This window comes from Geotrypetes seraphini, chromosome 6 (genome assembly GCF_902459505.1).
Source record: "Geotrypetes seraphini chromosome 6, aGeoSer1.1, whole genome shotgun sequence".
In the NCBI taxonomy this organism is placed as follows: domain Eukaryota; kingdom Metazoa; phylum Chordata; class Amphibia; order Gymnophiona; family Dermophiidae; genus Geotrypetes; species Geotrypetes seraphini.
In genome coordinates this window covers 182,755,731-182,779,342 of record NC_047089.1, presented here as the reverse complement: position 1 = coordinate 182,779,342, position 23,612 = coordinate 182,755,731, and the positions used below count along the sequence as shown (strand labels likewise).

The 23,612-nt window shown below is 46.7% G+C and overlaps 1 protein-coding gene across 1 annotated transcript in view; it reads right to left on the bottom strand.

The window, feature by feature from the left end:
- Positions 1–217: 217 nt before the first annotated feature.
- LOC117363037 (histone H2A.V) overlaps positions 218–23,612 on the bottom strand; it is a 98,452-nt gene continuing 75,057 nt past the window's right edge. The window contains exons 4-5 of the mRNA XM_033950221.1: positions 18,186–18,315; positions 218–567 (exon numbers count right to left, since the gene is read on the bottom strand). Of these exons, the coding sequence (XP_033806112.1) occupies positions 506–567; positions 18,186–18,315 (192 nt within the window). The 3' untranslated portion in view covers positions 218–505. The remainder of the gene's footprint in view (positions 568–18,185; positions 18,316–23,612) is intronic.

Sequence of the window (23,612 nt, the reverse complement as noted above, 5' to 3'; positions counted from 1 at the left end):
AAATATTCAGACTTGAAGAAAGTTAACCGCCCTTAAGGGTCAGGAAGCAATTTTGTTATCCATTAAATTTATTTGAATGAAATAAGCAGTGAAGACTGACAAAAGCAGTGAAGATTGGATGAAGTGTACATACTGCAAAATGAGAAAGCTGAATTTCCTACCATGTCAGCATTTCATTAACTGCTTACACCATACCCAAGGACTTCAGCACACAAAGTTTTGTAAAAAAAAATGGTTTATCAGATCCATTTTTGTATAAAACACAATGGAGAAAACCTAGCCAATCAACACACAAATTGCTGCACGTGACTCAAAGGTACACCTGTCAAAACCTTTTTGAATCTAAAGAACATACAAATATTTGTTTTTATTTTCTTATGTCTACGATCAATTGTCTAAGCTCTTCCATTTAAACTGTCTTTAAAAAATTCCACATTTCCCATTTTCTTCTGCCCCAGTTACAGTACAATGACAGGGAGGAAGCAGGCTGTTCATCACACAATTCTTACGCAGTTTTCTGTTGCCCCTTCTTTCCAATCAGAGACTTATGGATGTGAGGGATCACACCTGGAAGAGAAACAGCAAATATGAATGTTATGAATGTTATACCAGATCAATTCTGACAACCACTATCATGACATTCAATTTGTTATTTGTTACAAAAAAACTATTAAAGTTATAGAAGCAAGATTGCTTCAAAAGGGTGAATTAGTTCTTACCTGCTAATTCTTTATCCGAGTCCCTCCAATCAAATTGATATGATTGAGTTTATGCTGTCCTACCAGCACGTGGAGACTGAATAACTAAGCTGTAATGTCATCACTTAAGAATGCTATGTAACCCTTTGGCTAGTCAGTGTTTATAACAACAAAGCAGAGGAGCAAAGGCAATTAAAAGGATAACACCTTCCTAATAAACAGCTCAAAGGGCCATTAAGAACAAAGCCTTCCATACTAAGCAATAAAACTAGACAAAAATCACATTTTTTACATGGGTAGGTTCTGGACTGGTCTGGAGGGACTCAAGGAAAGAAAACTAGCAGATAAGAACTAATTTACCCTTCCTTATTATCCCACCATACCTTTTGAATGTACCAAAGCAGTACTTAACTGAGGGTAAGATACCAACTCATGCTGTTAATATTTTGGCCCTATGGGCCACATCCCTTCAAGCTTGAACATCCAACTTGTAGTATCAGACAAAAAATACCAAACTAGATGACAAAGAATATAAGCAGAACCGATGGAAAAATTATGTCTTACCCAATATTATTCTTTCCTAAGTCATAGCAGATGAATCCAGAGACTTGTGAGATATGACCATCTACCAACAGGTGGAAACAGAGTGCACTGAACTCAGCTCTGTTACACAGGATATCATGCTCCTTGGTCAGACCATATTTCTCATAACAAAGCATAAGGACGATTAGTGAAACAATGATGAAAGTAGAACTCCTTCCTCACAGCTGTTATATATGAATTTGACAACAATCGGAACTCAAAGATACCAGAAAGTCAAGCACCTAAGTAAGAAAAGGAAATAAGAAAGGGAGGGACTCTGGATTCATCTGCTGTGACTAAAGGAAAGAAAATGATCAGATATGACAATTTTTTTTGGTCATCAGCAGCAGCAGATGAATCCAGACTTGTGGGATGTAGCAAAGCAATCCTCAATAGGGCGGGATAGCAAAAGTTATGCAAATAAACCAATGCCAAAAAGGAGGCTAGCGAGCAACCAGTGAAACTAAGTGACCATAAGTTCTGAAGGAAGATATCCTTTGCCTATAGATATAGAGACTAAAGGTTAGAATAGGAAAAAAGCTGCTTACTTTCACTGGCCAGAAGAGGATAAGGCCCACAGCCACAAAACAGTCTTGGATAACCAACCTAAGAAGAATAGAGACCAGACCAGCCACCCAGAAGAGTGGAAGCTATAGAGGGGGACCGGAGAACCATAACTAAGCAATGAAGTGAAGCCCGTACTCAAGCGAGAAGGCATGGGCCACTAATCACTAAGAAACCGAACTCCAAATTCAATATTGCAGTCTGAGCTGGAACTGAACCCTACACCAGGTCTCAAGATATGCTCCTCCATCAGAGGCAGAGCTGAACTAGAGGACTCCTGATATGAGAGAAGTCACAAGGCCTCAGCAGGAAGAAGCTACACCCAACAAGAGTCATGCTCAACACACAGGGCTGAAGGTATGCTTCACAGATAGAGACGAAGTTGTGGACTGCACACAGATATGAATGTGGGCACCATAGGCATAGAAAGGCTGAGCACAGCATGAAGCTGTGCTCCACATACTGAGAGGAAACTGTGCTTTCCTTGCAGAATTGACCCCGTGTTATATACATAGAGGGAAAGCTGTGCTCTACTGTCAGAGATGAGTCTTGCTCTACAATCAGAGGAAGATATGGCGGTGGTGATCTATGTGGGGACAAACAGCGTGAGCAACAGGAACTAGAACAGGGAAGTATGAAAGACCAGTTCCAGATGTTAGGAAGGAAGCTGAAGACCAGAACGCAGAGGATAGCGTTCTCGGAGATCCTGCCAGTACTCAGGTCCGACGAGAAGAGGCAGATGGAGCTGCAAGCAGTCAACGCATGGATGCAGCGCTGATGTGAGGAAGAAGGATTCCACTTCATGCGCAACTGGACGACGTTCTGGGGAAAGAGCAAGCTATTCAGGAAGGATGGACTCCACCTCAGCGGAAACGGAACGAGGCTACTTGCAAGCAACATCAAGAGAGAAATTGAGAAGTTTTTAAACTAGGAAGAAGAGGAAAGCCGACAGTCAACTAAGAGTCAATAGTTCGGGAAAGCAGTTACTTACCGTAAAGCACAGTTACTTACCGTAACAGTTGTTATCCAGGGACAGCAGGCAGATATTCCCACATATGGGTGACGTCACCGACGGAGCCCCGCAGCGGACAGCCTCGAAAGCAAACTTGCTTGAAGATCTCGAACTTTCGAGTACTGCACCGCGCCTGCGCGCGTGCCTTCCCGCCCGAACTAGGGGGCGCATCTCCTGAGAGGATCCTCAGTTCAGATACCTAGCCAAGAAGCCAACCAGGGGAGGTGGGAGGGTTGTGGGAATATCTGCCTGCTGTCCCTGGATAACAACTGTTTCGGTAAGTAACTGTGCTTTATCCCAGGACAAGCAGGCAGCATATTCCCACATATGGGTGACCTCCAAGCTAAGTAAAAAGGGATGGAGGGAAGTTGGCAATTTACGAAAAAAGATTTTGCAAAACAGATTGGCCAAAATGGCCATCCCTCCTGGATAAAGTATCCAGACAATAATGAGAGGTGAAAGTATGAACCGAGGACCAAGTGGCAGCCTTGCAGATTTCCTCAATAGGAGTTGATCGGAGGAAAGCTACAGATGCCGCCATAGCTCTAACTTTATGGCCTGTCACTCGACCTTGCAGAGGAAGACCAGCCTGAGCATAGCAAAAAGAAATGCAAGCAGCCATCCAGTTGGAGATGGTACGCTTCGATATAGGACGACCCAACCTGTTTGGATCAAATGAGATGAAAAGTTGAGGAGACGTTCTGTGAAGCTGAGTGCGTTGCAGGTAGAAAGCCAAAGCACGTTTATAGTCCAAGGTATAAAGAGCCGCCTCTCCTGGATGAGAATGAGGCTTTGGAAAAAATACAGGCAGAACAATAGACTGATTGATGTGAAATTCTGAAACAACTTTAGGTAAGAATTTAGGATGAGTACGGAGAACAACCTTGTCATGGTGAAAAACTGTGAAAGGTGGATCAGCCACTAGCGCTTGTAACTCACTGACACGACGAGCAGAAGTGAGGGCGATCAGGAACACAGCTTTCCAAGTGAGATACTTGAGATGAGCTTTGTCAAGTGGTTCAAAAGGAGATTTCATAAGTTGAGCTAAAACAACATTGAGATCCCAAACCACAGGAGGTGGTTTAAGAGGAGGATGGAGATTGAGAAGTCCTTTCATAAAACGAGAAATCATAGGATGTGCAGAAAGGGATTTTCCATCCAAGGGCTGATGAAAAGCAGCTATAGCACTAAGGTGGACTCGGATAGATGTAGTCTGAAGTCCAGATTGTGATAAATGAAGTAAATAGTCCAGAACTGATGTCAAGGAAGCAGATCTGGGTGGTAGATTACGTGTAGAACACCAAGAAGAGAATCTTGTCCACTTTTGACCATAACATTGTCTAGTTGATGGTTTTCTGGAAGCAAGTAAAATATCTTGCACAGACGGAGAGAATTGAGAAAAGTCTGTTATAGAGATAGGTACCAAGCTGTCAAATGTAGAGACTGTAGATTGGGATGAAGCAAAGATCCTTGATTCTGCGTGAGTAGAGAAGGAAAGATTGGTAGAAGTAGAGGCTCCCTGGTGCTGAGTTGAAGTAGAAGGGAGAACCAAGGTTGCCTGGGCCACCGAGGAGCTATCAGAATCATGGTGGCATGGTCTGATTTCAACTTGACTAGAGTCTTGAGAATCAGAGGAAACGGAGGAAAAGCATAAAGGAACTGATTCCTCCAGTCCAGTAGAAACGCATCCGCTTCGAGACGTTGAGGAGTATAGATGCGGGAGCAAAATTGAGGCAGTTTGAAGTTGAGAGGTGACGCAAACAGATCTATCTGCGGAGTCCCCCAACGAGCAAAAATTTGGCGAAAAGTAGGAGAATTGAGTGTCCATTCGTGAGGTTGTAGAAGACGACTCAATTTGTCCGCCAAACAGTTTTGTTGACCCTGAATGTAAACTGCTCTGAGGAAGATGTTGTGAAGAATCGCCCACTGCCACAATTTCAGAGCCTCCTGACAGAGGGATTGAGATCCCGTCCCTCCCTGTTTGTTTACATAATACATGGCTACTTGGTTGTCGGTACGTACTAGAATCACTATGTCGTGAAGTAGATGCTGAAAAGCTTTGAGAGCATAGAATATCGCTCTGAGTTCCAACAGATTTATAGGACACCTCCGGTCTGCTTGGGTCCAGAGACCTTGGGTGCAAAGACCGTCCACATGGGCTCCCCATGCGTACATTGACGAGTCGGTTGTGAGGACCTTCTGATGAGGAAGAGGGTAAAACAGTAAACCTCTTGAAAGATTCAAAGAGAGCATCCACCAACGGAGAGACTTCTTTAATGAAGGAGTGATGGAAATTAGTCGAGTTGGAGGATCCACTGATTGTTGCCATTGAGATGCCAGTGTCCATTGAGGAATGCGAAGGTGAAGTCTGGCAAAAGGAACCACATGAACTGTAGAAGCCATGTGACCAAGTAGAACCATCATTTTCCTTGCTGAAACAGTGGAAAGTTGGAAGAATTGTTGAGAAATTTGAAGGAGTGCATCCTGACGTGGTTGTGGAAGGTATGCTCTCAGATTGATAGTGTCCAGAGTTGCTCCTATGAACTGGAGAGACTGAGAAGGGAGTCAGTTGAGATTTGGGAAAATTGATGTGAAATCCCAGACTTTGTAGAAAAAGAATAGTCTGTTGGGTCGCTAAAATAACCCCTGAAAGAGAGGGAGCCTTGATGAGCCAGTCGTCTAGGTATGGAAATACTTGGAGACCCTGGTTGCGAAGAGCTGCAGCTACAACCACAAGGCATTTTGTGAAAACTCTGGGGGAAGAAGCCAGTCCGAAGGGGAGAACTCTGTACTGAAGATGAAGATTTCCTACTTGGAATCTGAGGTACTTGCGAAATGCTGGATGAATAGGGATATGAGTATAGGCCTCTTTGAGATCGAGGGAGCACATCCAATCCCCTTGATCTATCAATGAATATAGAGTTGGCAGAGTGAGCATTCGAAATTTCTCTTTGACTAGATATTTGTTGAGAGCTCTGAGATCCAAAATCGGTCGCAAATCCCCCGTCTTTTTGGGAACTAGAAAATAACGGGAGTAAAATCCCGAGTTCCTTTGGGAGAGAGGAACTTCCTCCACTGCTCGCAGGAGAAGAAGAGCTCGAGCTTCTTGAAGAAGAAGAGGAAGATGCGACTGATTTGAAAGACACTCTCTTGGATGGCGATCTGGAGGCACCTGAAGGAGTCGAAGAGAGTATCCCTCTCGTATGATGGTAAGTACCCAGAGATCTGATGTTATGAGCTCCCATTGATGATAAAAAGTGGACAGGCGACCCCCTATGGGGAGGGGAGAATTTGGAAACAGAGAAATTTGAATGCTCAGGTCGAGATTGTCAAAAAGACTGAGCAGGCTTGGTGGCAGCAGGGGTCTGTGACTTTTGTTGTCGTTGTTGTGGAGGAGGCCGACGAGCAGGAGGTCTAGAAAAAGCAGGAGTTGTTTTCTGTGGATAGCGACGTGGAGTTTGTTTGAAACCTCTAGTTGGTACAGGTTTAGGTTTTGGGCGAATGAGGGAAGCAAAAGAGCGCTCATGCTCTGAAAGACGCTTTGTAGCCGCCTCAATAGAGTCATCAAATAACTCATTTCCTTGACAAGGAAGATTCGCCAATCTATCCTGAAGGTTAGGATCCATGTCCACTATACGTAACCATGCTAACCTACGCATGGCTACAGCAAATGCAGATACTCTAGACGAGAGTTCAAAGGCATCATAGGAAGCTTGTAACATGAAAAGTCTCAATTGAGAAAGAGTCTTAAGGATATTTTTAAATTCTGACAGACGATTGGTAGAGATGTCAGGGTAAAATGAAGATAAAATCTTCAAAAAATGGTTGAAATAGGACGTAAAAATGTAGTTATAATTCAGAACTCTATTTGCCATCATAGAATTCTGGTATAAACGTCGACCAAATTTATCCATGGTACGGCCTTCCCTACCAGGAGGAACTGAAGCGTAAATTTTGGAGGGATGTGCTTTCTTCAAAGATGACTCTACCACTAGAGATTGATGAGAAAGTTGAGACTTTTCATATCCTTTAGATGGAACCGTTCTGTAACGAGATTCCAATTTAGATGGGATAGCAGTGATAGAATAAGGAGTTTCCATATTGCGAGTGAAGGTCTGCTGCAGAACAGGAGTCATAGGCAATCTGAGTGACTCTTTAGGAGGATGGGGAAGCTCCATATCCGCTAAGTATTCAGGAGTATATTTAGAGTCTGAATGAAGGTCTAGCTTGAGAGCTTGGCCCATGTCAAAAATAAATTTGGCAAAAGAAACTGATTTTGGGTCAGATGATTCTTCAGGAGAGCCACTGCGAGATTTAGGCTGAACTGAGTAGGATGGAGAAGCCTCTCTAGAGTATGTGGAAAGGTCCGATTCCATACGCATAGTGACAGAAGAAGCTGCACTGTGAGGTGGAGTAAGAGAATGTTTCCTTTTCAGACTCCTGGATGGAGAAGTACCAGGTGTATGTGGCACAGAATGAGTCGAGGTGTGTGGAGAACTGTCTCGACGGACTGGCTTCGACGGTGTTCTGGATCGAGAAGGGCTTCGAGTGGAGGCTCGATGTCGAGATCCATGCTTCGTCTTTGAAGAACGAGACAAAGAAGCCTCGGTATCCAATGTCGAAGACTCCCTCCGAAGCTTGGAGGCAACATGTCTTGAATGCTTCGACCGATGCTTCGGAGGAGGTGAGCCCGGAGATGACTCCGATGAAGAAATGTTCTTCGGTGTTCGGGATCGGCTTCGGGAGACTGGAAGCTCCGGTTGAGTAACAGGCTGGTCAGCCCGAGGCAAGGTCGAGGACGGGACCAGTTGAGCCACTAAAGAGGTAATCTGAGTGGTGAGGATAGATTTTAACATGTCCTCCAGCATCGGCACCGAGACAGAAGGTTCTGACCTCGTATGTGCAGCAGTACGCTCCGAAGAGGGCGACCTCGAAGGTGAGTATTCCCTTATCTTGGAGGTACGCTTTGAAATTGGACGCGCCGAGGACTCTGGTGGCTTCTTGGATACGGCACCTGAAAGGGAACTCGGAGACTTACCCCCCGTAGAAGACTTCGTGGAAGACGTCGTCTTCGAGGCAACCGAAGTAGAAGAGGTCGAGGCCTTCGAGACCGAAACTCCAGCCGGAGTCTGGGTCGAGGCCTTCGAGACCACAGGTGTCGAGGTCGTCGGAGTCGAGGCCTTCGAGACCGGGGCAGCCGCCACGGTCGAGGCCGGATCCGAAGATTGCTCCATACCGAAAAGTTGAAAAAATTGAGCACAACGCCGCCGAAAAGCTCGTGGAGTGAGGGTAAAGCAGCGATGACAATCTTCTGGGGAATGAGAAGAACCCAGGCATTGTAAACAACGGCAGTGGGGATCGGTGACCGAAATCACCCGATTACACTGTCGACAACGTTTAAACCCAGTAAGAGGCCGGGACATGGAAAAAATAAAGTCCGTGTCGAACGAAGGAGCCTAGGCCTAGGCCCAAAGCTCGACGGCCGAACAGAAAAAGTAAAGTGTTTTTTGTTTTTTTTTCAAGCGAAAAAGAAAAAAATAAAGATAAAAATAAAGATTAAAATGAGCACAGCGACCGACTTTAAATTAAAGAAACAGCCGCGGTGATGAGAAGGCAATGCTGCAGAGAAAGAAAACGTGTCTTCTTGTCTCCGCAGAAATAAACGAACTGAGGAACTGAGGATCCTCTCAGGAGATGCGCCCCCTAGTTCGGGCGGGAAGGCACGCGCGCAGGCGCGGTGCAGTACTCGAAAGTTCGAGATCTTCAAGCAAGTTTGCTTTCGAGGCTGTCCGCTGCGGGGCTCCGTCGGTGACGTCACCCATATGTGGGAATATGCTGCCTGCTTGTCCTGGGATAACAGGTGTTATCCAGGGACAGCAGGCAGCTATTCTCAACCTGTGGGTGTTGTCATCCACGGAGCCCCAATGCGGACAGCCTCGTAAGCAGACTTGCTTGAAGAACTTGAAAAAGTTTGTGACTGCCGCACCGTGCATGCGCGAGTGCCTTCGCGCCCAGTGCACGGCGCACGTCTCCTCAGTTTAGATAGTTAGCAGAGAAGCCAACCAGGGGAGGTGGGTGGGTTTTGAGAATAGCTGCCTGCTGTCCCTGGATAACACCTGTTACAGTAAGTAACCGTGCTTTATCCCAGGACAAGCAGGCAGCCTATTTTCAACATGTGGGTGACCTCCAAGCTAACCATAATGGGATGGTGGGAGTGTTGGCAATTCAGGAGAATAAATTTTATAATACTGCCTGGCCGAAATGGCCATCCCATCTGGAAAAAGTATCCAGACAATAATGAGAGGTGAAAGTATGAACCGAGGACCAAGTGGCAGCTTTGCAGATTTCCTCAATAGGAGTAGATCTAAGGAAAGCTACTGATGCCACCATGGCTCTGACTTTATGGGCAGTGACTCGACTCTGTAGATGCAACCCAGACTGAGAATGCAAGCCGCTAACCAGTTGGAGATGGTGCACTTGAAAACTGGATGTTCCAACTGGTTTGGATTGAAGGAGCCAAAAAGTTGAGGAGCAGATCTATGTGGTTGAGTGCGTTGCAAGTAGAAAGCCAAAGCACGCTTACAGTCCAGAGTATGCAGAGCCATTTCTCCAGGATGAGAAAGAGGCTTTGGGAAAAACACTGGACGTACCATCGATCAGTTGAGAGAAAATTCTGAAACCACTTTAGGTAAGAAGTTAGGATGAGTACGGAGGACCACCTTGTCATGATGGAATACTGTGAAAAGGTGGGCCCGCTAGAAAAGCTTGTAGCTCGCTGACCCTGCGAGCAGATGTAAGAGCAATGAGAAAAACCACTTCCGAAGTGAGATATTGAAGATGAGCTGAATAAATTGGTTCAAAAGGAGGCTTCATCAATTGAGCAAGAACTGAGATCCCAAACCACTGGACGAGGTTTCAGAGGTGATTTGACATTGAAAAGTCCTTCCATAAATCTGGAAACCACAGGATGAAATGAAAGGGGTTTTCCTTCAATAGGCTGATGAAAGGCAGGAATTACACTGAGATGGACTCAAATGAAAGAGTTGAGGCCTGAGGCAGAGAAGTGGAAGAGAGAATCCAAAAGTGAACACAAGGAGGTAGACTGAAGCTCCTTGTGATGAGAGGTAGATCAAACAGAAAGCAAGTGCAATTCTGACAGTAGGATATTGAAGTGCAGAGAGTGCAAGAAGTGAAGAAGAGGCCCTTGAATGTGAAAACAGAGAGGAAAAAACAGGTAGAAGAAAAGGCTCCCTGCTACTGAGTTGAAAGAGAAGGGAGAACCAAAGGTTCCTGGGCCACCGAGGAGCTATTAGAATGAGGGTGGCACTTTCCTGGTTGAATGTGACAAATGTCATAAGAAGGAATGGAGGAAACGCATAGAAGAACTGAAGCGTCCATTCTCGCAAGAAAGTATCTGCCTACATTTGGTGAGGAGAGCATATCTCTGAGCAGAACTGAGGCAGTGGTAGTGGGGAGACGCAAAGAGATCCATCAGAAGAGTCTCCCACTGAGAAAAAATATGAAGAAGAGACGAGTGAAGGAGCCGCCAGACAATGTCGCACTGCTTGACTGTAGACAGTTATCAAGATGTTGTGAAGGTCTGCCAAATTCCAAATCTGAAGAATTGCTTGGCAAAGAGGGAGAGCATTGAAGAGCACTCTGAGTGTCAACTGATTGATGTTACACGGACGATCCATGTGGACCAAAGACCTTGAGGACGGAGACTGACAAGATGAGCCCCCCAAACAGAGTTTGAAAAGTCTGTCGTGAAGACTAGCCAATGAGGGGGCAATTGAAACAGCAAGCTTCTGGAGATGTGGGAGAAAGTATCCACTAGCAAAGAGACTGATTCAACGAAGAAGTCACTGTAATGTATTGAGAGAATGGATCGAAAGCCTGAACCCACTGAGATGCCAGGGTTCACCGAATAATTCTGAGATGAAATCTGTCAAAAAGAGGCAAATGAATGGTAGAAGCCATGTGACCTGGAAGAACCATCATGTGACTGGCTAAAATTAAAGTGAGGAAAGACACATTGCAACAGAGTTGAAGAAGAGCCCCTGACGTTGATGAGGAGGGAAGGCTCTTAGTGGCACAGTACCAATGACAACTCCGATGAATTGCAAAGTCCGAGAGGGGCGTAACTGGGACTTTGTAAAGTGGGCTGCGAACCACAGCATTGTAGGTACCAAGAAGTTCATTGGATCGCTACAAAAAACCTCCTCAGAGATGAAACTGTGATGAGGCAGTCATCCATAGAAACTGACGGCAGAAAAGAGCCACGGCCCATCTAGTCTGCCCACACTAATGACCCACCCCCTAACTTCCTCCGTGAAGAGATCCCATGTGCCAGTCCCATTTTTTCTTAAAATCTGGCACGCTGCTTGTCTCAATTACCTGTAGTGGAAGACTATTCCAGCGATCAACCACCCTTTCTGTGAAAAAATATTTTCTGGTGTCACCATGAAATTTCCCACCCCTGAGCTTCAACGGATGCCCTCTTGTTGCCGTGGGACCTTTAAGAAAAAAGATAACTTCTTCCACCTTGTTATGGCCTGTGACATATTTGAACGTCTCGATCATGTCTCCCCTCTCTCTGCGTTCCTCAAGTGAGTATAGCTGCAACTTATCCAGCCGTTCCTCGTACGGGAGATCCTTGAGTCCTTAGACCATCCAGGTGGCCATTCGCTGAACCGACTCAACTCTCAGCACATCTTTGTGGTAATGTAGCCTCCAGAATTATACACAGTATTCCAGATGGGGGTCTCACAATGGATCTGTACAATGGCATTATGACCTCTGGCTTACGGCTGACGAAACTTCTACAGATACAACCTATGATTTGTCTAGCCTTGGATGAAGCTTTCTCCACTTGATTGGCAGTCTTCATGTCTTCACTAATGATCACCCCCAAGTCTCGTTCTGCTACAGTCATTGCTAGGGTCTCACCATTTAGGGTGTAAGTCCTGCATGGATTTTTGCTGCCAAGGTGCATGACCTTGCATTTTTTGGCATTGAAACTTAGTTGCCAAGTCCTGGACCAATGCTCCAGTAGGAGTAGGTCATGTGTCCACTGTGCTTTTGTCTGTTGCGCTCTCACCTACTATGTTGCATAGTTTGGTGTCATCGGCGAATAACGTAATTTTACCTCGAAGCCCCTTAGCCAAGTCTCTTACGAAGATGTTGAATAGGATCGGGCCCAAGACCGAGCCCTGCGGCACTCCGCTGATCACCTCCATCGTTTTGGAGGGGGTGCCGTTTACCACCACCCTTTGAAGTCTACCTCTAAGCCAGTCCTTAACCTATGCAGTTAATGTTTCACCTAATCCCATCGAACTCATCTTGCTCAATAACCTGCGGTGTGGGACGCTATCAAATGCTTTGCTGAAGTCCAAGTACATGATGTCCAGGAACTCCCCTATATCCAGCTTCCTTGTTACCTAGTCAAAGAAGCTGATCAGACTGGATTGGCAGGACCTTCCCTTTGTAAATCCATGTTGATGGGGATCCCGTAGATTCTCCTCGTTCAGGATCGTATCCAATTGGCGTTTGATTAGAGTTTCCATAAGTTTGCTCACTATCGATGTGAGACTCGTCTGTAGTTTGTAGCCTCCGTCCTGCATCTTTTTTTGTGGAGTGGAATGACCTTAGCCGTTTTCCAGTCCAACGGGACTCTTCCTGTACTTAGGGAAAGATTGAAAAGCGCGGATAACGGTTCCGCCAAGACGTCACTTAACTCCCTGAGCACCCTGGGGTGTAGTTTGTCTGGACCCATAGCTTTGTTCACCTTGAGTTTTGATAGCTCATAGTAGACACTGCTGGGCGTAAACTCGAAATTTCGAAACGGATCTTCCGAGCTTTCCCTGGTCTGCAGCTGAGGGCCGGATCCCGATGCCTAGCAAGTGAAGACTGAAAACTATGGCTCCGCAGAGCTGCAGCCACTACAACTAGGCACCTGGTGAATGCTTGAGAGATGAAGACAGGCGGAAGGGAGCACTCTGATCCCACCCAAATCTGAGGAACTGTGAGAGGCTGGGGAAATGTAAGCCTCGTGAGATCCAGAAAGCAGAACGAAGCATGCTGAGTCAGAAGGAGATATAAGAAAGCCTGAGGCAGCATTCGAAAGTAGTGGTTTGAAAGAAGAATTGGATCCAAAATACATTGCAGATTTCCCCGATTCCTTTGAAATACAGAAGGACGGGGAAAATTGCTATGCTCTAACATTCCAAAGGAACATGCTTGATGGACAGAGGCAATGCGACGGATTGAAAGGATACTCTCCTGAAGAAAGGACCGGTGGCCCTGATTGAAATGGATAGAATAATCTTCAATAAGCAGAGAGATGACCCAGAGATCTGATAGAAAGAACTCCCAATGGTCAGAAAAAAATGAAAACGACTCCCCAAGGGAGAGGAAAGGACAGAGCGGGACCAATGAAGGTATTGTTCTGGTGGTGAAAAAGACTGAGAGGTGAGTAGGAGGCACCTTCTGAGGAAAAACAAAAGTACAAAGAAAAGTGGGCAAAATGTGGCGTGAAACCAGAAACTTGTGATGTAGATGATGGTCACGCTTGTCCAAGGGCTTGCTCCCGCTGCCAGAAGGGACTGTGGCAAAAACATCAGCTGGACTGGATCCGATCAAAGAAGAGGCCACAGAAAAAGATTTCCAGAAGGCCTTACAGTGGACCATCCTGGATTGAAATTCCAAATGCACCTTTGCAGCAGAACGGAAAGCACAGTTACTTACCGTAACAGGTGTTATCCAGGGACAGCAGGCAGATATTCTCGACATGTGGGGTGACGTCATCCACGGAGCCCCGTCGCGGACAGCTTTTCAAGCAAACTTGATTGAAGATTTCAAAGTTTGCTAGTGCAGAGTCCCCTCCTCGTGGTCTTCAGTTCAGATAGCTAGCAAAGAAGCCAACCCGGGGAGGTAGGTGGGTTGCAAGAATATCTGCCTGCTGTCCCTGGATAACACCTGTTACGGTAAGTAACTATGTTTTATCCCAGGACAAGCAGGCAGCATATTCTCAACATGTGGGTGACCTCCAAGCTAACCAGGATGGGACGGTGGGAGAGTTGGCAATTTAGGAGAACAGATTACGCAAAACCGACTGGCCAAACGGGCCGTCGTTCCTAGAAAAGGTATCCAAACATTAGTGAGAGGTGAATGTATGAACCGAGGACCATGTGGTGGCCTTGCAGATCTCCTCAATAGGTGTGGACCTGAGGAAAGCGACAGACGCCGCCATCACTCTGACTTTATGCCACATGACCTGACCCGGCAGTGGGAGACCAGCCTGAGCGTAGCAGAAGGAAATACAAGCAACCAACCAGTTGGACAAGGTACGCATGGAAATAAGGCGGCCCAACCGATTAGGATCAAAAGGCTTCTGAGGGTCCCTCTGCTATTGCTGGCGCCGAGGAGGCGGCCTGGAAAATGCCGGCGTCGACTTCTGGGGGTAGCGCCGGGGGGGGGGGGGGGGGGGGGGGCAACTTATATGACTTTGGAGGAGTGGGCATCGCCTTCGGCCGTACCAACGAGGTGAAGGAGCGCTCATGCTCAGAGAGGCGTATGGTGGCTGCCTCGATAGAGTCATCAAAGAGTTCATTGTCCAAGCACGGGAGATTCGCTAGCTGGTCCTGCAGATTCGGGTCCATGTTCACGATGTGGAGCCAAGCCAATCGGCGCATGGCTATTGCAAAAGCGGAGACCCTAGAGGAGAGTTCAAAGCATCATATGACGCCTGAAACATATAAAGTCGAATCTGCAACAAAGTATCCAGGAGCTGGTGAAATTCCGCCTGGCGACGGACCGTCAAGTCCTCCAGAAAAGAGGGCAAAGATTTAATGCACTGTTTGAGGTAGGAGGTGAACGTGAAGTTGTAGTTCAGCACCCTATTGGCCATCATCGAGTTTTGGTACAGGCGCCTGCCAAACTTGTCCATAGTCTGGCCCTCCCGGCCCAGGGGTACAGCCGCATAGACTCGTGAAGGATTAGACTTCTTCAGGGAAGACTCCACCACCAGGGATTGGTGGGAGAGTTGAGCCTTTCCAAAGCCCTTACAGGGGACTGTCTGGTAACTAGACTTCATTTTGGACGGAATATCTGGGATAGCATAAGGAGTCTCCAGATTCCGGAAGAAGGTCTACTGCAAGACCGGATTCAAAGGAAGACGAAGGGATTCCTTATGAGGATAAGGAAGTTCCATCTCCTCCAAATATTCCCGGGTGTACCTGGAATCAGACTGGAGGTCCAATTGCAGCGCCTTGCCAATGTCCAACACAAACCTGGTGAAGGAGGATGGCTTACCTGCAGAAAGCTCCCCCCCCCCCCCCCGGGGGAAAGCCGAGCGAGACTTCGGGACAGCAGAAAATGAGGGGGATGCCTCCCTCGAATACTGCGCCGGGGTATCAGTGTCCACAAGCATGGACAGCGAGAAGGCACCACTGAAGGAACGAGGAGGAGTTGACGACTGCTTGCGTCGAGGAACCCGGGAAGGTGAAGATCCCGGGGTCTGAGGAACGGAGAACGGGGCAGCCCGCTCCAATGAGCCCCAGTGAGAAGAAATCGGTTTACCCTGGAGGGAGGCAGGAGTCCTCGACCTCGGCGCTCCGCAGACCGGGGCGGGAGAAGAGAGGGGTCAGACAGGACGAGGTCCAACAGCTTAATGGACCCTGTAGTGCGGGGAACCAGGGACTGACCTCACCTCGGGGGAGAATCCCTGGGCTGCTTCGCAGCTCTCCGCCTCGAGGACGAGGCACGTCTCGACCGGTGCTTCACCCGAGGCTGGGTGGCGAAAGAAGTCCGCTTCGATGGAACTGGCAAGGAATCACTCGAGGACAAGCGTCGAGACCGACGCAACTTGCCTCGACAGTCCCCAGCGCGACGCTCAGGCTGGTCCGCAATGAGCGAGGTCAAGGCCGGGGCAAGTTGGGTCAAAGCTGAGGAGATCTGCGAGGTTAAAATAGCCTTAAGTATATCCTCGAACATCGGCACGGAGACCACCATAGGGTTCGGAGGAACCGGAGCTCCACTGCACTCCAACGAGGGTGACCTCGATGCAGAGTATTCCCTTAAAGTGGAGGCAGGCTTGGAAGTAGGTCTCTTCGAGCCCGGCAGGACTATGCTCGCTGCCTGGGTGGCCAGAGACTCCGAAGAAGGTTTCTTCAGTAGCTGAGCTGAACCTGAAAGAGGAAGAGGAGACTTACCCGAAGCCGAGGTCTTCAAAGCCAGGGCCCCCGAGGACTTCGATGCCGAGGGAGATTTGCCCGGGACCGAGGTCTTCAAGGCCGACGTCGAGACCGATGCCGGGGTCGAGACCAGGGTCGGGGCGTCCCCAGCTTCCATGGCAAAGAGGCCAAAGATCTTCGCCCGACGCCAATGAATAGCCCGAGACTGAAGGGTCGCGCAACGAGGACAGGAGTCCAAGGGGTGATCGACACCGAGGCAAAGGATACACCAACGGTACGGGTCCGTGAGAGATAACCCGACCGCACTGCGTGCACTTTTTAAACCCGGTGAAAGGCTGGGACTTAAGGCAAAGAGAAGGGCCGCGGCGCAGACGAGGCCGAGCGGCCACAAAAAGACCGGGATGCCCCGGTCACGAAGAACCGAAAACAAAAAAAGTTTTTCTTTTTTTTTTAATATGGAATTAAAAAAAGAAAATAATAAAACGCAGAGCACAGCGACTTCCGACTTGAAAACAAGAAAAGAAGCCGCGGTGCAAGAAAGGCACAGGATCGCAGAGAAGAGAGAGGGTTTTCTGGCTCCGCGGAAAACTAAGAACTGAAGACCACAAGGAGGGGACGCGCCCTCTAGTGGAGCGGAAAGGCACATGCATGCGTGGTGCAGCACTAGCAAACTTTGAGATCATCAATCAAGTTTGCTTGAAAAGCTGTCCGCAACGGGGCTCCGTGGATGACGTCACCCCACATGTCAAGAATATGCTGCCTGCTTGTCCTGGGATAATATGGTGACTCAAAATGCCCGTGGAATGTGTGAGGAAGAAGACCAGACATGGACAATATGAAAGACTTCTCGAGAGAAGGAGGCATACAAGAGTCGTCCGAATACACTTTGGAGTATTTAGAATCAGACTGCAACAAGAGATTTGAAGAAGGAGGAGCTTGTGACTTTGAGCCGTTGTGCCTCACTGAGAGCGAAGAGGAAGCCTCTGTGGAGTACTGATACCTGAGATCTGAATCAGGAAAAGAATGTACAGAATGCCTCGCAGGCACAACAGATACCCTTGACAAAAAAGGTAGAGGCCTCGAAGAGCCTCCATGCTTGTAGAATCGAGACCTGTCTCGAGAGGAGGACCTGGGGCTTGATGTGTACCTTGACAGAAAGTGTGGAGAGCAGTGCCTCGAATCATGGTCTCCTGATCGAGGGAGGTCAAACCTGGAAGATGAATGTCAAGGAGACCTCGCCCTATGCCTCAAAAAGGGCAACGCCTTATGTGAGGAAGAAGGGCTAACAATTGGATTCAGCTCCTTGTGACAAGGTGTCTCAAATCACTCTGCAGGACTCAGGTCCATGCATAGAGTGTCTAGATGAAAATCGAGGCACTCTGAAAGACTCGACTCCTTGTCTAGAGTGTAAAGCTCCAGGTCGAGGCACTCTGAAGGACTCGACTCCTTTCTTAGAGTATAGAGTATAGGGATTGAGATCGAGGCACCCTCAAGGACTTGACTCCTTGTATAGAGTGTATAGTGTGTGTAGAGTGAGCTCGAGGCACTCTGAAGGACTCGACTCCTTGTGGAACTTCAGCTCAAGGCAGTCTGGAGGACTCTACTTGTGATGCTGCTGAGTGCCCAGGCTGGACGGCAGGAAGTAGAATCGAGGCAGGAGTAAAGTGGGTGAGCATGTTATTGAACTCTTGATGCAGAATGGACTGAAGCATATGCTGCAAAATTGGCATCGAGACCAGAGAAACTGGTACAAATGGTGCAGAGGTAAACTCCGAAGACGAGGAAGGCTCAAGTTGAAGACAGGCTGCTTCAAAGCCACCAGCTCTAATGGTGGCATGGTCGAAGGAGGCTGCTGAGCTATGAGAACTGAGAGAGACAAAAAAGAAAACGGCTCCCACTAGTGAGAATACCTGCCTGCTTGTCCTGGGATAACTACTGCTGTACATTGGAAAGAAAATGCCAGGTCTCTGGGTCACATCCAGAGGCAGCACCAGGTATAACTTGGGACAGTAGGAGTTGGTCATTATCCCTCAATTATGTTGCATTATGGTTTACATATGACTTTTAGCTATTCCTAAAGATTCTTATCAACAAGTCCTTTGTCCTCATTTACAGTTATTGAATGAGTATACATACCACCACCAGCAATAGTAGCTTTAATGAGAGAGTCCAACTCCTCATCACCACGGATAGCCAGCTGCAAGTGTCGAGGAGTGATACGCTTTACTTTCAGATCCTTAGAAGCATTGCCTGCCAGCTCCAGTACCTGATCACAAGATGGAAAAGGAGGAAAATGTGTATTTTTGACAAATTACATGTCAAGACATTTCTCATGCTGGGAAACAAGGGTAATTACTCCTGTTATCAAGAAGCAACACGATAATTCACACAGAAGGTGCTCACAGTATAACCACCCTTCAGATAAGATTGTTAAATCTTTCAGTCTACACATTTTAGAAAGCAACACTTTCAGGATGAATTTAACAAACTACCTCCTAAATATGTGTGTGTGTGGCAGTTGCAGAGAGCAGCTTGTGGGGTATTTGGGCAGTTGTGGAGATTTGAAGAAAAGAAAAGAAAATAGTAAGCGTTTTGAAAGGATCTTGGGATTTGATATACCACCTTGCTATAGTATAACCAGATGGTTTACATATATTAGGAGGAATTCCTGTACAAGACAGTTACTTACCATAACAGGCGTTATCCAAGGACGGCAGTCAGATATTCTCACATGTGCGTGATGTCATCCACAGAGCCCAGTATGAACAGTGCTAAAAGTTTCAAGACTACCCGCACTAGTGCTGCCCGATTCAGTAAAAAAAAAAATTTGATTCAATTCAGCCTATTGAATCGATTTTTCAATTTGATTTTCCTGCCCAACTGGGTGTTTTTTTCAAACATCCTGGTGGGTTTATTTTATAGCGTCTTCACCCCTTTTATAGCCTCTTCACCCCCTTTGCCTTCTCCTAACCACACTGGCGCTGTGGTGTAAACAAAATAAACAAAAAAGACTTTTCCTCTCTCTGTTAAATCCTAGCTCACATTTACGGTCTAACACCACTCTGACAGGATACACGTTTCAAATCTGACAGATTGTAATCACAAAACAGAAAATAACATTTTTCTACCTTTTGTTGTCTGGTCATTATTCAAATCTAGTTGGTCCCAGGCTCTGGTTGTCCTCTGATAATTTGCTTGCCAGGGTCTCCTTCTTTCTTCGTGCTAACCATCTATCTTCTATCTCTGTCCTCCCCTTCCGTTTCCCTTCCCTCCCCCGGAAGTCTGGCATCTTTCCTTTTTTTCGTCTCCATCCACAGATCCACCTTTTCTCAACTACCCTTTCATCTAGCATCTCTCTCTCCTTCCCCACCACCCCAGGGTCCACCATATCTCCCCTTCTTTTCCCAACTAATCTAATCTAATCTAATCCTTAGGTTTGTATACCGCATCATCTCCATGTTCATAGAGCTCGACGCGGTTTAGTTTTTCTATCCCCCCCATCCCTTATGTCCAACTTCTCTCCCTTTCTGTTCCTTCCCTTCCTAAATCCCATTGTCCACCATCTCTCTCCATCTCCTCTGTTTTTAGACCCATTATTTCTTTCCCCCCAAGTCCAGCATATGCACGTCTCTTTGACCCCCTCTTTTCCCTTACTCCCTCCATGTATTTCAACACCAGGGCCCCCTCCCCTGAAGGTATGTCCCCCCTGAAGCCCTGCATCCCACCCCTAAAGGCCTGCCTGTCCCCCCTGAAGGCCTGTACCTCCCCCTGAAGGCCTGCACCCCACCCTTGAAAGCCTGCCTGTCCCCCCTGAAGGCCTTGCCACCATCCCTGAAGGCCTGTGCCACCACCCCTGAAGGCCTGTCCCTCTTTTGAAGGACTGCACCCCACCCCTGAAGGCCTGTCTGTCCCCCGTGAAGGCCTGTGCCACCATCCCTGAAGGCCTGCCTGTCCCCCCCCCCCCTTCGATTTGGAAGAAAGTTGCATTAAGGGTTTTTGCTTGGCTGGCATGATTAAACTTGATGCCTTAATGGTCTGTGACTCTGTCTGGGAAACTGGTGGCTTTTTAGCTGGCTTACCCGAAGGAGCTATAGCCTGCGATACCGGTGTCAATGTAGATGCATCGGATGAGAGGGCTTAGATGTCGATGCATGCAATACCTCCGCTCCCTCCATGGTGACACCGAACAACTTCTGCTGTTGTAGAATGCGGCTTTTAATGAAGCGTTTCTTAAGGGTAGAACAATGTGTGCAGGTCTCGATGCGATGTTCGGGGCCAAGTCACTGTATACACCAGTTATGTGGGTCGGGGATGGAAATTGTGTATTGGCTAACAGGCGGGGACATGGACAGGAAAACCGCCTCAGCCAAATCAAAACTCGAAGACTTAGGCGAGAAGGAAGGTCCCGCTGTTGAAAAACCCAAAGGCGAAAACCAAAAAGAAAAAATGTTTTTATTTTCTTTTCGAGAAATAAAAAGAAAGAAATGAATGAATGAAAAAAGAAGAAGAAAAAAAAAATCAAAAACGTGAGCGGGAAGGCAAAGGTAAAACGAAGAATGTTGAAAAGCGCAACTTCTTAGTTCTGCGAGAAAAACGAAGAACTGAGGAGCTGCACGCTTACATCGGGTGGGAAGGCACTCGCGCATGCATGGTGCGGTCAGTCACTTTCTAAACTTTCAAAGTTCTTGAAGTGCCATTGCACTTTTGCAGCTGTCTGTACTAGGGCTGCATGGATGACACCATCCACATGTGAGCATATGCTGCCTGCTTGTCCTGAGATAACACCAGTTACAGTAAGTAACTGTGCTTTATCCGAAGACAAGCAGGCAGATGGGACTCCCTAGCTTATTGCAATGGGATGGAGGGAGAGTTGGCCAATTAAGAGAATAAATTTTGTAATTCTGCTTGGCCAAAGTTACCATCTTGTCTGAAATAGGATTCCAGACACTAGTGAGATGTGAATGTATGAACTGAGGACTAAGTAGCTGCTTTGCAGATTTCATCAATGGGAGTGGAATGCAAAAATGCAACTGAATCTGCCATAGCTTGTACTTATTTGCTGTCACAAAACCTCTGAGCTGCAGCCCAGCCTGAGTATAGCAAAAAGAAATATATGCCGCAAGCCAAGTGGTAATAGTTCTCTTGGTTACAGGGCGTCCCAATCAGGATCAAAGGAGATGAACAGTTGAGCAGATTTTCTGTGTGGCTTAGTCCATTGTAAGTAATAAGCCAAGGCTCGTTTGCAGTCTAAGGCAGTGGTCTCAAACTCGCGGCCTGGGGGCCACATGTGGCCCACCAGGTACTATTTTGAGGTCCTCGGTATGTTTATCATAATCACAAAAATAAATAAAGTAGTTTCTTGATCATATGTCTCTTTAGCTATAAATGACAATATTATTATTAAGACTTAGCCATCATGCAAAATTGTCATTTCTTTAATAAGACATTAACTATTTTTTCTGAGGGCCCTTCAAGTACCTACAAATCCAAAATGTGGCCCTGCAAAGGGTTTGAGTTTGAGATCACTAGTCTAAGGTATGAACGCTGTTTCTCCCCGGTGAGAATGAGGCTTTGGAAAGAATACTGGAAGCACAATTGATTGATTTAGATGAAATTCTGTGACTACTTAAGGCAAGAATTTTAGATGGGTGCGGAGAACTACCTTATCATAATGGAAAACTGTATAAGCTTGGTCCGACACCAAGGCCTGAAGCTCACTCACTCGACATGCAGAAGTGATAGAGATCAAAAATACCACCTTTCAAGTGAGATACTTAAAATGAGCAGAGGACACTGGTTCAAATGGAGGCTTTATCAACCTAGTGAGAACAACAGCAGCTTGAGAGATGTTTGATATTGAAAAGTCCTTTCATAAACCTAGAGACAAGAGGGTGTTCAGCCAGAGATTTATTGTAGACTGCTATATGGAAAACACTGAGAGCACTCGGATGGACTCTGAATGAAGTGGTTTTAAGATATGAGTAAGATAAGTGAAGTAGATAGTCCAAAACAGAAGATATGGGAGAGGATGCCACATCAAGATGATGCGGATCACACCATGCGGAAAATCATATCCACTTCTACTGGCCAAAAGGTGAACAACTGTTGAGTTCAAGCTAAGCTGTCAGGTGTAAATGACTGTAGGTTGGGATGTAAAAGAGACCCTTGACTGCATGAGAAGAGATGGAAAATAATCTGCAGAGGTATTGGATCCCCGACCGTGAGCTGAAGGAGAAGGAAGAGCCACAGTTGCCTGGGCCATCAAGAAGCTTTGAGGATCATGGTGGCCAACTGCTGCATGAGCTTGACCAATGTCTTGAGAATGAGAGAAATTGGTGGAAACGCATAGAAGAACTTGTCCGACCAATCCAGGAGAAAAGCATCTGCCTCCAGAGGAGAGTTTGGGGACGCAAACAGAGCTATCTAAGGAGTTACCCACTGAGAAAAAATCTGATGTATGACTCTGGAGTGGTGTCTACTTGTATAACCGAAGAAATCTGCTGAGTTTGTTGGCAAGAGTGTTTTGTGCTCCTTGAACATAAGACAGCCTTTAGGAATATGTTTTGAGCGACTGCCCAGTTCCAAATCCTCTCGGCCTTCTGAAAGAGAGGCAGAAAGCCCGTCCCTCCTTGCTTGTAGATGTAGTACATCAAAACTTGATTGTATATTTGCAGACGACCTCCAATTGATTGAGGAAGAGGCTGATAGGGGAACTGCGGCTATGCCCTTGAGAAGCAGGTCAAAAAGACGTTTAGGCTTTCGAGTCTGAGGTTCCGAGATCGTTGTTGCTTCTGCTTTCTCTGAAGTGACAGTCTTGAAATAGACGGTTTAGTAGATTATTGCCGCTGATAGGAATAAGAAGATTTAGCAGGCTGCCTTGAAGCTGAAGGTTTAGTTTTTGTCTTGACCAAGGAATTCCAACTCGTTTCATGCAATGGTAACTTTTGCATGGCTGTTTCGATGGAATCCCCAAAGAGCTCATTGCCCAGGCATGGAATATTGGCTAATCTGTCCTGACGATTAATGTCCAAGTCAGAAACTCTTAGCCAAGCGAAGCATCTCATAGCAGCAGACATAGCCAATGCTCTAAATGACATTTCAAAAGCATCATAGGCTGATCTTGCAATATACTGTCTAGTTTGTGAGAGAGTTTTTACAAGCTGTCGATACTCTGCAAGATGATCCTTAGAAATGTACTGGTCAAAATTAGGCAATTGTTTCACCAGTCTTAAGAAAACAAGGAAATGTAGAAATTGTAATTAAGAATCCTGCTTGCCAAAATGGAATTCTGATGCAGGTGGCGTCTCAATTTGTCCATAGTACAGCCCTCACATCCCGGAGGTGCTGATGCATAAACTTTGGAATTAGAAGAATTTTTAAGGGTTGATTCCACTACTAAAGACTGATGTTGAAGTTGTGACTAATCAAACCCTGGGCAAAAAATGATTCTGTATAGAGAATCAAGCTTTCTTAGAGCAACATAATGGTAAAAGGCGTTTCCCAATTCTTGAAAAGTAGCGCTTTAAGGATGCCATGCAATGGTAATTTTAGGAGCTCTTTAGG